The 11916-nt window shown below is 36.0% G+C and overlaps 1 protein-coding gene across 1 annotated transcript; it reads right to left on the minus strand.

The window, feature by feature from the left end:
- Positions 1 to 10530: 10530 nt before the first annotated feature.
- Positions 10531 to 11669, minus strand: LOC127160991 (sialoadhesin). Its single transcript, XM_051103640.1, has 6 exons — positions 11646 to 11669; positions 11559 to 11604; positions 11187 to 11513; positions 10907 to 11116; positions 10712 to 10802; positions 10531 to 10613 (listed from the first exon to the last, which is right to left on the minus strand). The coding sequence occupies exons 1-6, from the start codon at positions 11667 to 11669 to the stop codon at positions 10574 to 10576; spliced, it is 738 nt and encodes a 245-aa protein (XP_050959597.1). The 3' UTR covers positions 10531 to 10573.
- Positions 11670 to 11916: the final 247 nt, after the last annotated feature.

Here is an 11916-nt window from a genome sequence, read left to right on the forward strand (position 1 = left end):
AATTACAGATTGCTAATTCAGCAATTAACTTTTGGGGAAAAAAAATATTTTCATTTGACTACTGTAAAGTAATCTTGCAGCAGATGAAAAGCACTAGAAAAGTTCAAATAACAAAAAACTGTATATGAACTCGGTATGCACCATAATACAGTTCAGTAAAAAAATAAAATAAAATAAAAAATAAAAATAAATTAAAAATTAAATTCAGCATCCTCTGCACATTTGGCTAAATTTTATTAGAGTATACAGTACTATTTGGTCTCCTGACACAAGACTATATCTCTAGGTAGTCATTTCTCAGTTCTGCAAAAATGCGGTAGGCTACACATAAAAAAATATGGTTACAAATAAAATTTGACAGTCACACTTCTGAAGGTGTAAAATATGTACTACAGTTTACTGTACATACAGGATAGTGAAATTTCCATCATATAACGCACTGGTACTGTACTATAATTATACTGTATGTGTAAGTATAATACCCATGTAAATGATTCGTTCATTTCTCTCCTCTCTCCGTTGTTGGATGCAGAGATTCTGATTGGTGTGTCATCAGTTTTGCTACTTAATGTTTAACTTATTTATTGTTAAACTTTTTGAGAAATGTGTCTTTGTTTTTAGCACTAAATGAATGGTTTGGGAATATAAACCAACTAACATCAGTACAGTATATCCATGATGAACGTGGAGCGGTCAGAGAATCGGATCACCAAACAATTACGCGATCTCAGACATATCCGGACGAGATTAGGTTTAGCCGAGAAGCAGTAATTATTTGATTCACGAAAAAATGTAAAACAATACGTTAGTGATCTGGGCCGCGCTTTGTGTTTTTGACTCAAAAGGGTCCGGTTCATTAGAGTCATTTGATAATGAATTCTAATACACTGGGCGCGCTGCGTGCGCGTGCAACCATCGTGCACATTTTATTGAAAGACGTGTTTTTTTGCCATTATTTTACGTTACGCTGTCATCGCTGCGGCTGAAAAGTAGCACATGAAACACTGCTTACATTTATATTTTATTCTGTGATAATTCTGGGGTGGCAGGTGGGGTGCCACCCCCCGTAGATCCGCCCCTGTTCTCTTAACAACACAAAAACAGTAAACCTATCAAAATAAACCAGGTAACACATTTAGTAAAGGCATATCAATTAACATTCTCCGCCAGTCCTGTGTAAACTACGACACGCAAAGGTTTTTTTTATTTATTTATTTTTTAATATGAAAGATGGCGAAGAGCCGTCTAAAGTACTGCAGCAGCTCACTTAACCGATCTTACTCATCTCAATCTGCTCAACCTTGGTGATGTCAGTGCCCTAAACGATGTTATAACTGACTATTTCACATCCAGAGATGAAGGATCGGATGAAGTTAAAGAGAAGGAGTCAGATGACAGTCTGTTTTATGCACAGTGCGCAAACAGTTGCGCTGCGCTGGCTTTTACTACAAGGTAGGTGTAATAACTTGTTTCTGTTAACAGACTGAGAGGTGATGACTGGTTGAGACAACGCATCAAGCTTTATTGCCCTCCAGACACACTGTGGGAGCATACGGGTATTTGTACGTCACGCAGGACCCTCGTTCTAATTACAACACATGAACATAAAGACATTACCCACTAAATAAACATTTGGTTGGTTTACTCTTTAATCAAAATTAAAATAATAATTAATTTTTATTAATTGAATTATTACATTTCCAAATTATTACATTCTTCCCCCCTTTAAAGAAAACACACCAACTATATTACTTTTCACCCTAACTTGGTTACATTAAAACTTGTGTTTTTTCTTCTTCCTTATTTCCCTGTTCGAGGATATTTCTCACAACACAAAGTCTTCCAAGTGTTTGGGCTTTTGAACAGTCCTTTGGGACCTATGTACCTCTGGGACTGAACTCAGGGTTTCTCTTTCAACAGTCCCTGGTTGGTCCTGAGAACCCAACAAAGAATCTGGTCCACATGTCTCCGCACTGTTTTGCCATCTCCGAGCATGACCTGGTGTGAGAGAGGGCTGGACACTTTGGCAATGAACCCAGGAATCCACTTGAGTCCATAACTAAAGTTCTTGGTCAAAACAGCGTCACCAACCTGAAAATTCCTGATTGGGCATTTGTTGTCATGATACTGCTTTTGTTTGCTTCATAAAAAGATAAACCTCACATTTCAGCCTTTAAATAAAGAAAGGTGTTAAGTCAGAATGATAATTGATTTAATAAAGTATTATATGTATTTTATCTGTTCCATAAATAATCAAGATAACTGGTCTAAATTGTTTAAATGTGTAGAATCCACTTTGTTTTCATAATTGTGGCTGCAGCAGGGCATGCAAATTCGGTCCCTTTTTTGGCCAGACAAAAACTGCACACAGTGTAAATGTAAGTCTCTGTAAATCCACTGTATGACACTAGATGGCGCTTATGGAAAGCTGAATTACAGCTGTTTCCAGTGAACTCCGTGGATAAAGGACACATTGCGTCATGAACATGTACATGGAGCGAAGATGAAAACAAAATGAATCGAATCTTTTCTGAAGACAGTCCAAAACTTAAGAGGTACATTCATATAATTTATTCATTCATATAATTCCCGATTTATGTTTCTGCCGGTGGGTGCTCAACCCCCAAATGCTTAGTGAAACGCACGGACATTACCAAATAATACACACATTCTTTCTATGAGGGTTGCGCTTCACTAAATGAAATGAATAAATACCTGTTTAGAATTAGCACTTATTCGCGCGTACACAGGACAATGTTCAAGGGCGCACACGTAATATCTGAGGGACATGATCACTATATACATGGGGGAGGAAGCCCGCTGCAAGCCGAGAGGATTCGTGCTGGCACCCTCTCATACAGTAATGCATTCTTGACATTTACCATTAAAATAACACCAAAAAACGGCTTCAAATGAACTATGAACGAGAATAAAGTCGTAAAAGCTGCACTGAAAAAAATGTTATGTTGAATTTACTTAATTTTATTACGTCAAGGGGTTGCACGAAATAAATTTATCTAAATCCAGATATATTTTTTAAGTTGAGAGAATTTATATTTTATAAGTTGAGTTTACTTATATTTTATAAATTGGTTGTACTTATATTTTATACATTGAGTTTATTAATCTCTTTTCCACAAACAACATTACAGTTTGACTTGATTTCTGTCATATATCCACAAATATTATTTGAGAACATCTAAACAGAGGTTTAGATGTTTTATTAAAAAAAAAAAAAGTTTCATTTGACCTCACCATCATGGCGAACAGGGTTTACTTTAGTTGGGCTCTTGAGCCTTCACTTTCTTAATATAATTTTTTTGTTCTTTGGTTGCTGTAATTGTGTTTACAGAGCACATTTGTTACAGCGCCAAAAAAAAACAAGGGGAGGGCCTTATTAAATGTTCTTGGTTAATTATTATTGATGGTGTAATCATCATCCAGTGGTCTGATTTGCTGATATCGTTCTATGGTTTACCTCTTAGTTTCATGATATTTACAATAGTTGTATGAACTCTTACTATTATTACTTTAAGATCTCCAGCATTACTTAGACACACACAGACATCAAGAATCAGCATATGAATCTCAACAATGGTGATATTCAACAGCTGCATGCTGGGAGTCATGGGTGAGTTTTATAATCTGCTGTTACCCAGCATGCAGCTGTTGAATGTCACCATTGTTGAGATTCAAATGCTGATTCTTGATGTCTGTGTGTGTCAAAGGGACACCGTAGATTTCAAGGTTTAGTGTATAAGATAAACATCCATAATAGTTCATACACTTGTTGTAAACATTATGAAAATAATAGACTAACCACTGCATGAGATCAGTGCATCAGGCCACTGGATGTTAGTGATTTCCCCACAAATAAAAATTAACCAAAAACACCTAATCAGACTTCTTTTTGGCTTTGTTATTTTGCTGTAATAGATGTGCTTCATACACATAATTATAGCAGCCAAAAAATAAAAATAAAAAATCAAAAGTCAAGAGTCCAACTAAAGTAAACCCTGATCGCCATGATGGTGAGGTCAATTGAAACATAATATATATATATATATATATATAAAACATCTAAACCTCTGTTTAGATGTTCTGAAATAATATTTGTAGATATATGACAGAAATCAAGCCAAACTGTAATGTTTGTGGAGTTGTTTAATCAGAGATTTAATGTATATTAAATTTATTATATTAAAGTTCATTTTCTCTTTGGCTGTGTCTGATTCTTGTGTTTCTCTTTCCTTCTGTGATTCTGCTTGTAAACAGCAGGTGTTCATCATTATTGGTCAATCATGACATAATGATCTCCTTAACTCCAACACTGTGTCAATGCTACTTGAACACTCTGTAGTGTGGAAACACATGAACACTGAGCAGGGTTTGTTTAACACTGGGAAATGTTACATAAACTTTACCTGTTTCATTTACGTAAGACTGATGTATTTGAATTACATTAAGTTTAATTGATTTGTTTAAATTAAAACTATGTAATCTAAATGCATGGAACTGATGTATGTAATTGAATTAAGTTTAGGGCTGAAATATTTTTTTGAGTGTATATGGAAATTAAATGAAACTTATTTTTTTCTAATTACTTTTAATTGAATGAAATTAACTTGTTTTAAACAAGGGCAGTGAATTTGAAAATTAATAATAAAAAATAAGTAGGATTAAATAACACATTAAAATCAGTGAAATTAACCAGATAAAAACATGTAACATTTACAAGGGGTCAGAATCATTTTTTTCAGTGTACATTTAAAATTTATTAACAGACTGTATACCGAATTTTATACTCTATTATGCCGTTAAGTTTCCTTTCTATGGGGGTTACGCTTAACGTGCAATTTAGCGGGTTACGTTTATATACTGAGCTATTCTGGTATATAAGGTGTGTACTGAATTTGGTCCTACAGTGTTTTACATTTTAGAATGTCCCAAAATCGTGCCTTGTTGTATTTATATAATAGCCTACTTGAGTCCAAGTTCAGAATCAAACTCTATGAGTCGCTCAATTGCGAACGTGCAAACTAGGAACCACTACAAGCTGTAAAGTTAACAGAAAGTGTTTGTCCGAACTCAACTGTTTTTGCGAGGGAACGCATAAGTTTTGCGAGAGAACGCAAAAAAAAAAAAAAAAATCAGAAAAATATTTTTCCTCCCACCCTTAATTTTTTTTCACTCACTCTGATTTTTTTCACCACCATGTCCCTTAAGGGGCTCCGTAATTCTGAGATCTTCCGAATGCATCGCCATTTTCTTTGGAATTGATTCTGAGCTTAGATTTTAACAGCAGATGGTGCTCTATTGTAGTTTTTATCCGCACACTCAAATGCCCATGAAGAAAAGTGCTGAAGAGAACTTGCATGTTCGGCTGAGTCATGTAATTTCACTTCGGCTCAGAATGCTTTTATGACGCGAGATTATTGTAAACACAACCCACTGTGAACACCCTTGTAATTTGCTTCAACCTTTTCAAATTGTATAAATGATTCTTTTAGGTTCAAGTGCGTGTAAGGATTTTGGAAACAAGCAGAGCACGACTGTTTCTAATGCAAGCAGTGCCATCTGCTGTTCAAAACTAAGCTCAGAATCGATTTGACAAAGAATCAGCAGAATCAGTTTTCCATCAACTAATCTGTTCGCTCAGCGAACATTCAGTATAATCTTTATTTCAACTCTAAGAAATGATATTTTCTGGGCTACAGAAAATAACTTTCTTGAAGTACTGTTGCATTAGAGCAAGTAGCTCGAATCAGAATCGTAAAGGGACATTAATTTGCAAGGCAGAATCAGAATCAAAACTCATGTAATTTGTGCACAATAGTTTATTAACGAAGGACTAACACATAACTAATCTAAACAAACATACATGAAATCACTCATACATGGGGGAATGGTCAGTGAGAAGCAGTTAGAGAGACAAGGAAATGAAGCTATGAAAAGAGTCAGTTAACCACCTGCTGTGAAACCATCAGTGCTGTCTACAGCTTATACTAAACCTCTGTTTGTTTAGTTAAGTGTACGATACTTGCATTGCCTTGGTCGTCGAACAAGTGTCCAAATGCAGTCTCTGGTGAAGGTCTTGATGGTTTGGAGCAGTGGTGGTTTTGGAATTGCAATCACGTTCTTCCGGGTCTGAAGAGTGATGAATTCCAAAGATGTTCTGACTCGATGGTGACTGGGAGTTTCTTCCCATGTGAAAGTGAAGAAGAACCAAGAGCTGAGAGGGACCCAGCTGAAGTCCTGTGATCTTTGGGGAATGGAAAGACAAGGCCGCAAGGCCTGGCGCGTGCTTAGAGAAGTCCTGAAGAGTTCTAGCTCATCTTCTTAGGTTCTCCAAGAACCACTGGCTGGCTGAGGCGAGTCATGAAGATGAATTCCAGGGTTGAGTGGAAATGTCTGGCTCTTTGTGGTCGAGAGCCACAGCTCTGTATGTTGGGCCTGTCGGACCCGTCGGGCACGCCCTGTGCCGGCTCAGGCTCCCCGTGGGTTCCTCCACACGGGCAGCAATTGGAAGACGTTGCAGACGAAGAAGACAGTGAAGAGAGAGGGAGAAGAGAGAGGGGTCGATGCCTTTAAGCTCTCTGGAGGCTGTGCCTCCAGGAGGTCCATGAACCAATGGTAACTTTCACCTTTGGAGGGAAAGTTTACGACTCTTTGTCTGTGAGCATGGTATTTTGCATATGTAATTCGATTGGGTGTTGATGCAAAAACTACTAAGGTTTCTTAAAACACTAATATGTTGCATAGGTACCAACATCTAATTTACACCATCTTTTAGATAATCAAAATACGAATTCAAAGAAACCAAACATGACATAGGTGGTTTATACAACTAGTCATCCATCATAAAGCATGCATAAAACAGTAGAAAGACAAATACAAATACAACAGACAAAAATTAAAATACAATGTAGTAGTACTGTACACAATGACCTGGGCTATGTGTGATAGGAAGGTCAAAGAAAGGTTTGTCTGTGAATGAATAGGAAAGAGTCCATTTCTATAGGCATTGTGTCTTTCCTATAGAGAAATGTAGTGTGTTCCGTTTGCACTCCTTGAAGCAATAAAACCTGTGACATCAGATGGTCACCCTGGCAACTAAGCCCTTTTGGGGTGTTAGTTGCTTTGGGGGGTTGTCTTCAAAACTCCAGCATATAGCTGGGTTGTTGGTTTTAAAGATTATTTGTTAAATGTAACAAATAACTGTATGTCTGATTGGTCCAGATGCTACACTTTGCAGAGTTGTGTTACACACTACATGAAAGATAATTTTCAAAAATCCATAAGAGGGGCACTTTAAATACATTGTCAGAAAATCCTGCCCATATGGTGAGTTAAAGTAAACCAACATTCAGACTGACATTTTGTCCTAATGGACACTAAGTTAAACTGATTTTAAATGATTTCAACTTTTTCAAAATCAAGAGCAATAATGATCAAAGTAATCACTCTGTGAGTATGTGAAAGACATATAAAGCCACATTTAAATGAAAACATTACAGAGGAGAAAAACACACAGTAATGGTCAAACCTGGAATGAGCAGCAGCAGGATCAGCACTGAGAGTCTGGAGTTCATGATCTTCACTTTGTGTAAATTCACATACAATGAAAGACACAGAGCTGATCGACCTGAGAAAAAAAACAAAAAAACAAACACTTACTGAGTCTCACTGGTCATTACAGTCAAAATCATGAATATATTAAAACACTTTTGAAAGGCATGGTTAAAATGACATTTTAAATGCAATTAAATATTACACTTACCTACATTACATGTTGCTGTCGTTCTCTGATGTTGGTTGACGTTTCTATGGTCTGTTTTAGAAGCTGCTGCAGACTCCCTGATGATCTTATTTCCTTCCTATTTCTTACTGACACAAAAATAAAAAAAAAAAGTATTTTTTTTTTAAACAGAGAAAATGATACTTACACTTCAGAAATGATTTACCATCAAACTCAAACTTAACAATTCAGTATGTTCAGATTAAATAACATTTAACATTTAAATGAGATTTGCTTTTTAAACAGGACACAATGTTACTTGGGCCTAAAATATTAACCGAAATGCTGGCTAATAACCAGTTTTTCTACTAATTAAACTGCTGTATTATTTTGCTGTGCATTGTCACTGTGGTTACAGTTCATCCATTTAAAAATATAAAATATGAATACAGAAAAGGAATCACAAGATAAAGATAAACAGAACAGAAAGGTGAAAACATTTTAGTGGATTGTTAAAGGATCTTTGGAGAATAAAAGGTTTCTTCTTACCTTTAGCAAAGCTTGATTTGTTTTAGTTTTGTTTGTTTGTTTGTTTGGGTCAGTGACAAAAAGGGGTTGGCAAGATAAGAAATTCAATTCAAAAGCATCCATCAGGTATTTTTAATTATAATATTCTGAACAGTGGTGCTCCATTTACTTTTATTTACTATTAAATAGTACTAATGTAAGATTATGCCACACTAGCTGATCTGGTGTTTTATTTAGAATTTCACCTTTTTTAAACAAAATCAATTATTTGGTACTAAGTTTTTATGGTTACACCACATTGACATTTGTAACGGGACTCGACAAAAGCGTGGATAGATCCAAGTGCAAGCTTTATTGTGCAGATCGTGGTCAAGACAGGCAGGGTCAGACACCAGCAAACAGTAACATCCAGGGCAAGACAAAAGCGTAATCCAAAAAAACATGCAAAAAAATCAAAATACCAGAGCACAGGCAAAACAATACTTCACAGAGTCCTGTTTGGCATGGCCCTCCTTAAATGGCTGACAAACAGGAAGTAACCATAGAAGCAGCAGAGGGAGTAGTAACAGTCAATACATGGGCAAGGGCTCCCTCTGCTGGCATGGCGTTACACATTTTTGCAATCATCCCCCAAATATTATCTCAAAATTCATTAAAACCAGAAAATTTAGACCTGGTCCACAAAAAAAAAAAAAAAAAAAAAAAATTATTGTGCACATTTATTTTAAAATTGTAACCCTTTTAAATTTAATTAAACCATATGGACACAAAAAAAAGTAGCGTCACGTCATTGACCCACATGCAGACTGATAGTTATTGATATGTCACTGTCTATGACATCACTGTATCACTGATGTTGCTGCTGACAGTTTTGACTGTTGCTAGGTGATGATGTCACAATGGATGATCACAATGACATCACTCCAGCAGCTCTGATGAACAGACAGCAGATGAACAAATGTGGAACAGCAGATTCTGACACAGACAAATAGAAAGACATTAAACACAACTACAACAATGTTGCTGCCAATGCATCTCTTATATTACAGTAGATTCAATATATGTTTAATCCCTTTAAATGAACAGTTAGCAGACACTTGATTAACAAAAAAAAATGTAATAATGACTATTCTTCACTAGAGGGCATTTTCTCTGTGATGAGTGATAAGATTAAGAAAAATGGAAACAGCCGTTTTGCAAAAACATTAAGGAAAGAACACCAAATCATTGATGAGTATATACAGTTGAGATGTTAATGTTATCTTAATGTCAATTCAATGAGTAGAACATAATACTAAAAAGGTTATAATGTGCACAGATATTTTATCAGCACTGATGTCACTGAAGTCCTTGTCATGTGAATGAACAAGAAGTTAATCATTTAGCAAAGCAGGCACTGAAAAGAAAGAAAGGAGATCTATTTAATGAAACTGAGAGGTTAATAGATTTTTTTTTTTTTTTTTTTTTTTTTCCTTCCTTCAATGTGCAACACTCCAGCCCAGTAGGTGGTGGGAATTCAGCTATTGTTTGTTTGCCAACTGCCGTAAAACGCCAAAATAAGAAAAACAGAAGTCATTTTGCAAAAAGAGAGCACGGAGAAAAACGGTAAAAGCTAAAAGGGAGACAGCTCTGGCTACTGCATGCACACGTCAATCTAACATTATTTTTTGTCACGCTGTACAACAATAATACTGTTATTGTATTATAGTAAGGTGTAGACATTAATAAAACACAATCTAATGGTAGAAAAAATGTATTTCATTGTTAGTTTCCAGACTGAGCTCTTTTCCCGCTAGCCACAACCAGAAAAAAACTTCAGAAAAAACTTGCAGTTAAGAAATTAACTGTACCCTGACTCCTGCTCCCTTGCTTTCGTGCATGATTAATTGCTTTTTCTCAAAAAAAAAAAAAAAAAAAAAAAAAAAAAACAACCAAACAAACAAACAAAAAAAAAAAAAAAAAACAACAAAAAGAAGAAGAACTAAGAAAAAGGTGAGCATGATGTGCTGTCATGTGACTACGAACAGAGAAAATAATTTTGTGGAAAATATTTCTGTATTTGTAATACTAACAGGCCTGACTGTATTCTTTCTTGTTTCGATTGACTGTATGTCAATTGGTGATTCTAATACAATAATTTTTTTTTCCTTCACAAGTTGTTGTGAATTGGCTGTCATAAATCCTCCTCAAGAACCTTGACGTTTACTGTAGTGATATGCTGCTGTGCCCATTCAACCTGATCTGTTCATGTAAAAACCTGCATTAGGGTGTTTATCCAGGTATAATTTCTTACCTTCACTTTTGTTTTCAGTCTGGTTTTGAAGTGAGATACATTTTGAAGGAAAACCTGTTGGATCATAATTCACACACTCAAAACCTGAATACATTTTAATATTTTTACTGTATAACATGCAGTTGTGAATAATCTCTAGGTGTTTTACTCACCACATCCACAGAGCTGCTATTATGAGAAACTGAGTTAAAAACAGCAGCAGAGTGACTGTATAATGGCTGAACACTGTGCTGTTCACTGCATCTTTACAACATAAAGAAGTAAATCATGACTATCAGAGAAACCACCTGAATGCTGCAAACATTTGACACTGAAGCACATGTATCATGAGAGATGAGATGTGTTACCTCCTACAGCACAGGAATACTGTTGAAGCTCTTCATTGCTGACTGAGTCCAGGTACAGCTTGTTGACTTTAGTGAATCCATCCGTTACCTGTCGTCCGTTCTTGTACCAGATGTAAGTATGATTGTCATTCAGAGTGCATTTAGTTGAACAGCTTAATATCACTTCCTGTCCCTCTGATACAGCAGCTGGACTTCTTTTTATCTGTGTACCTAAAAATATTTAAAGTTAATTAGAAATTATACAGGAAAAATTTTAAATCAGTTTATCATGATCAGTTACCTGTAACAGTAAGAATGACTCCAGGTGATCCAGAGTATTTGCCGTTTATTTTGTCTGTGATGATCCTGAATTGATATTCTCCAGAGTCACTGATCTTGAGATCTTTGATTCTCAGTTTGTTCCCCACATACTCCACACGACCAGCAAACTGATGCTCCTCACGCAGATCCTTGAAGACCCCAGATGGACCGTAATGCCAGAATGTTTTATTTACAGTATGACCAGAGGGATGTGAGTATGTGCAGGAAATTTCTACTGTTGAGTTCACCAAAGCACAGACTCTTCTAGAGGTGTAAGTCACATCCCAGCAGCCTCTCTGAGAAACACCTGAAAGAAACACAGATTAACATGCAGAACTCACACTTTAAATACAGATGTTTAATAAATATTGTTTATTAAAATAGTTTATTATTTGACACTCACACACAGAAGAGGAGGGATGTTTCAGGTTTTGATCACGAGAACAGGAAAAGCCGCCAGCATCACTGCTGATTGACACAAATATGTCAGGGGACTGTGTCTGTCTGAAATACTGTCCATCCTTCATCCAGTAATAATGACCTCCAGAGGTCAAAGTGCAGCAAGTATAACAGGTCAGTTGTACTCTCTCATCTGTCGTGTCTGTAGATACAGGATTCATCCTCAACTGCAGATCTGAACAGAGTAAAGATTAAAAATTAAAACAACTTCATCACATCAGACAAAACAGTTGAACTGACCAGAATCTGGA

Source organism: Labeo rohita, unplaced genomic scaffold (assembly GCF_022985175.1).
Source record: "Labeo rohita strain BAU-BD-2019 unplaced genomic scaffold, IGBB_LRoh.1.0 scaffold_518, whole genome shotgun sequence".
NCBI classification, from domain to species: Eukaryota; Metazoa; Chordata; class Actinopteri; order Cypriniformes; family Cyprinidae; genus Labeo; species Labeo rohita.

Bases quoted from the DNA above. Each gene is read 5' to 3' on its own strand.
- LOC127160991 (XM_051103640.1), bottom strand. From the start codon at position 11,669: ATGCTGGCGGCTTTTCCTGTTCTC. The intron at 11,117-11,186 runs GTAACTGATCAT...AAATATTTTTAG, and splicing joins AGTCATTCTTACTGTTACAG to GTACACAGATAAAAAGAAGT. The intron at 10,803-10,906 runs GTAACACATCTC...TATGTTGTAAAG, and splicing joins GTATTCCTGTGCTGTAGGAG to ATGCAGTGAACAGCACAGTG.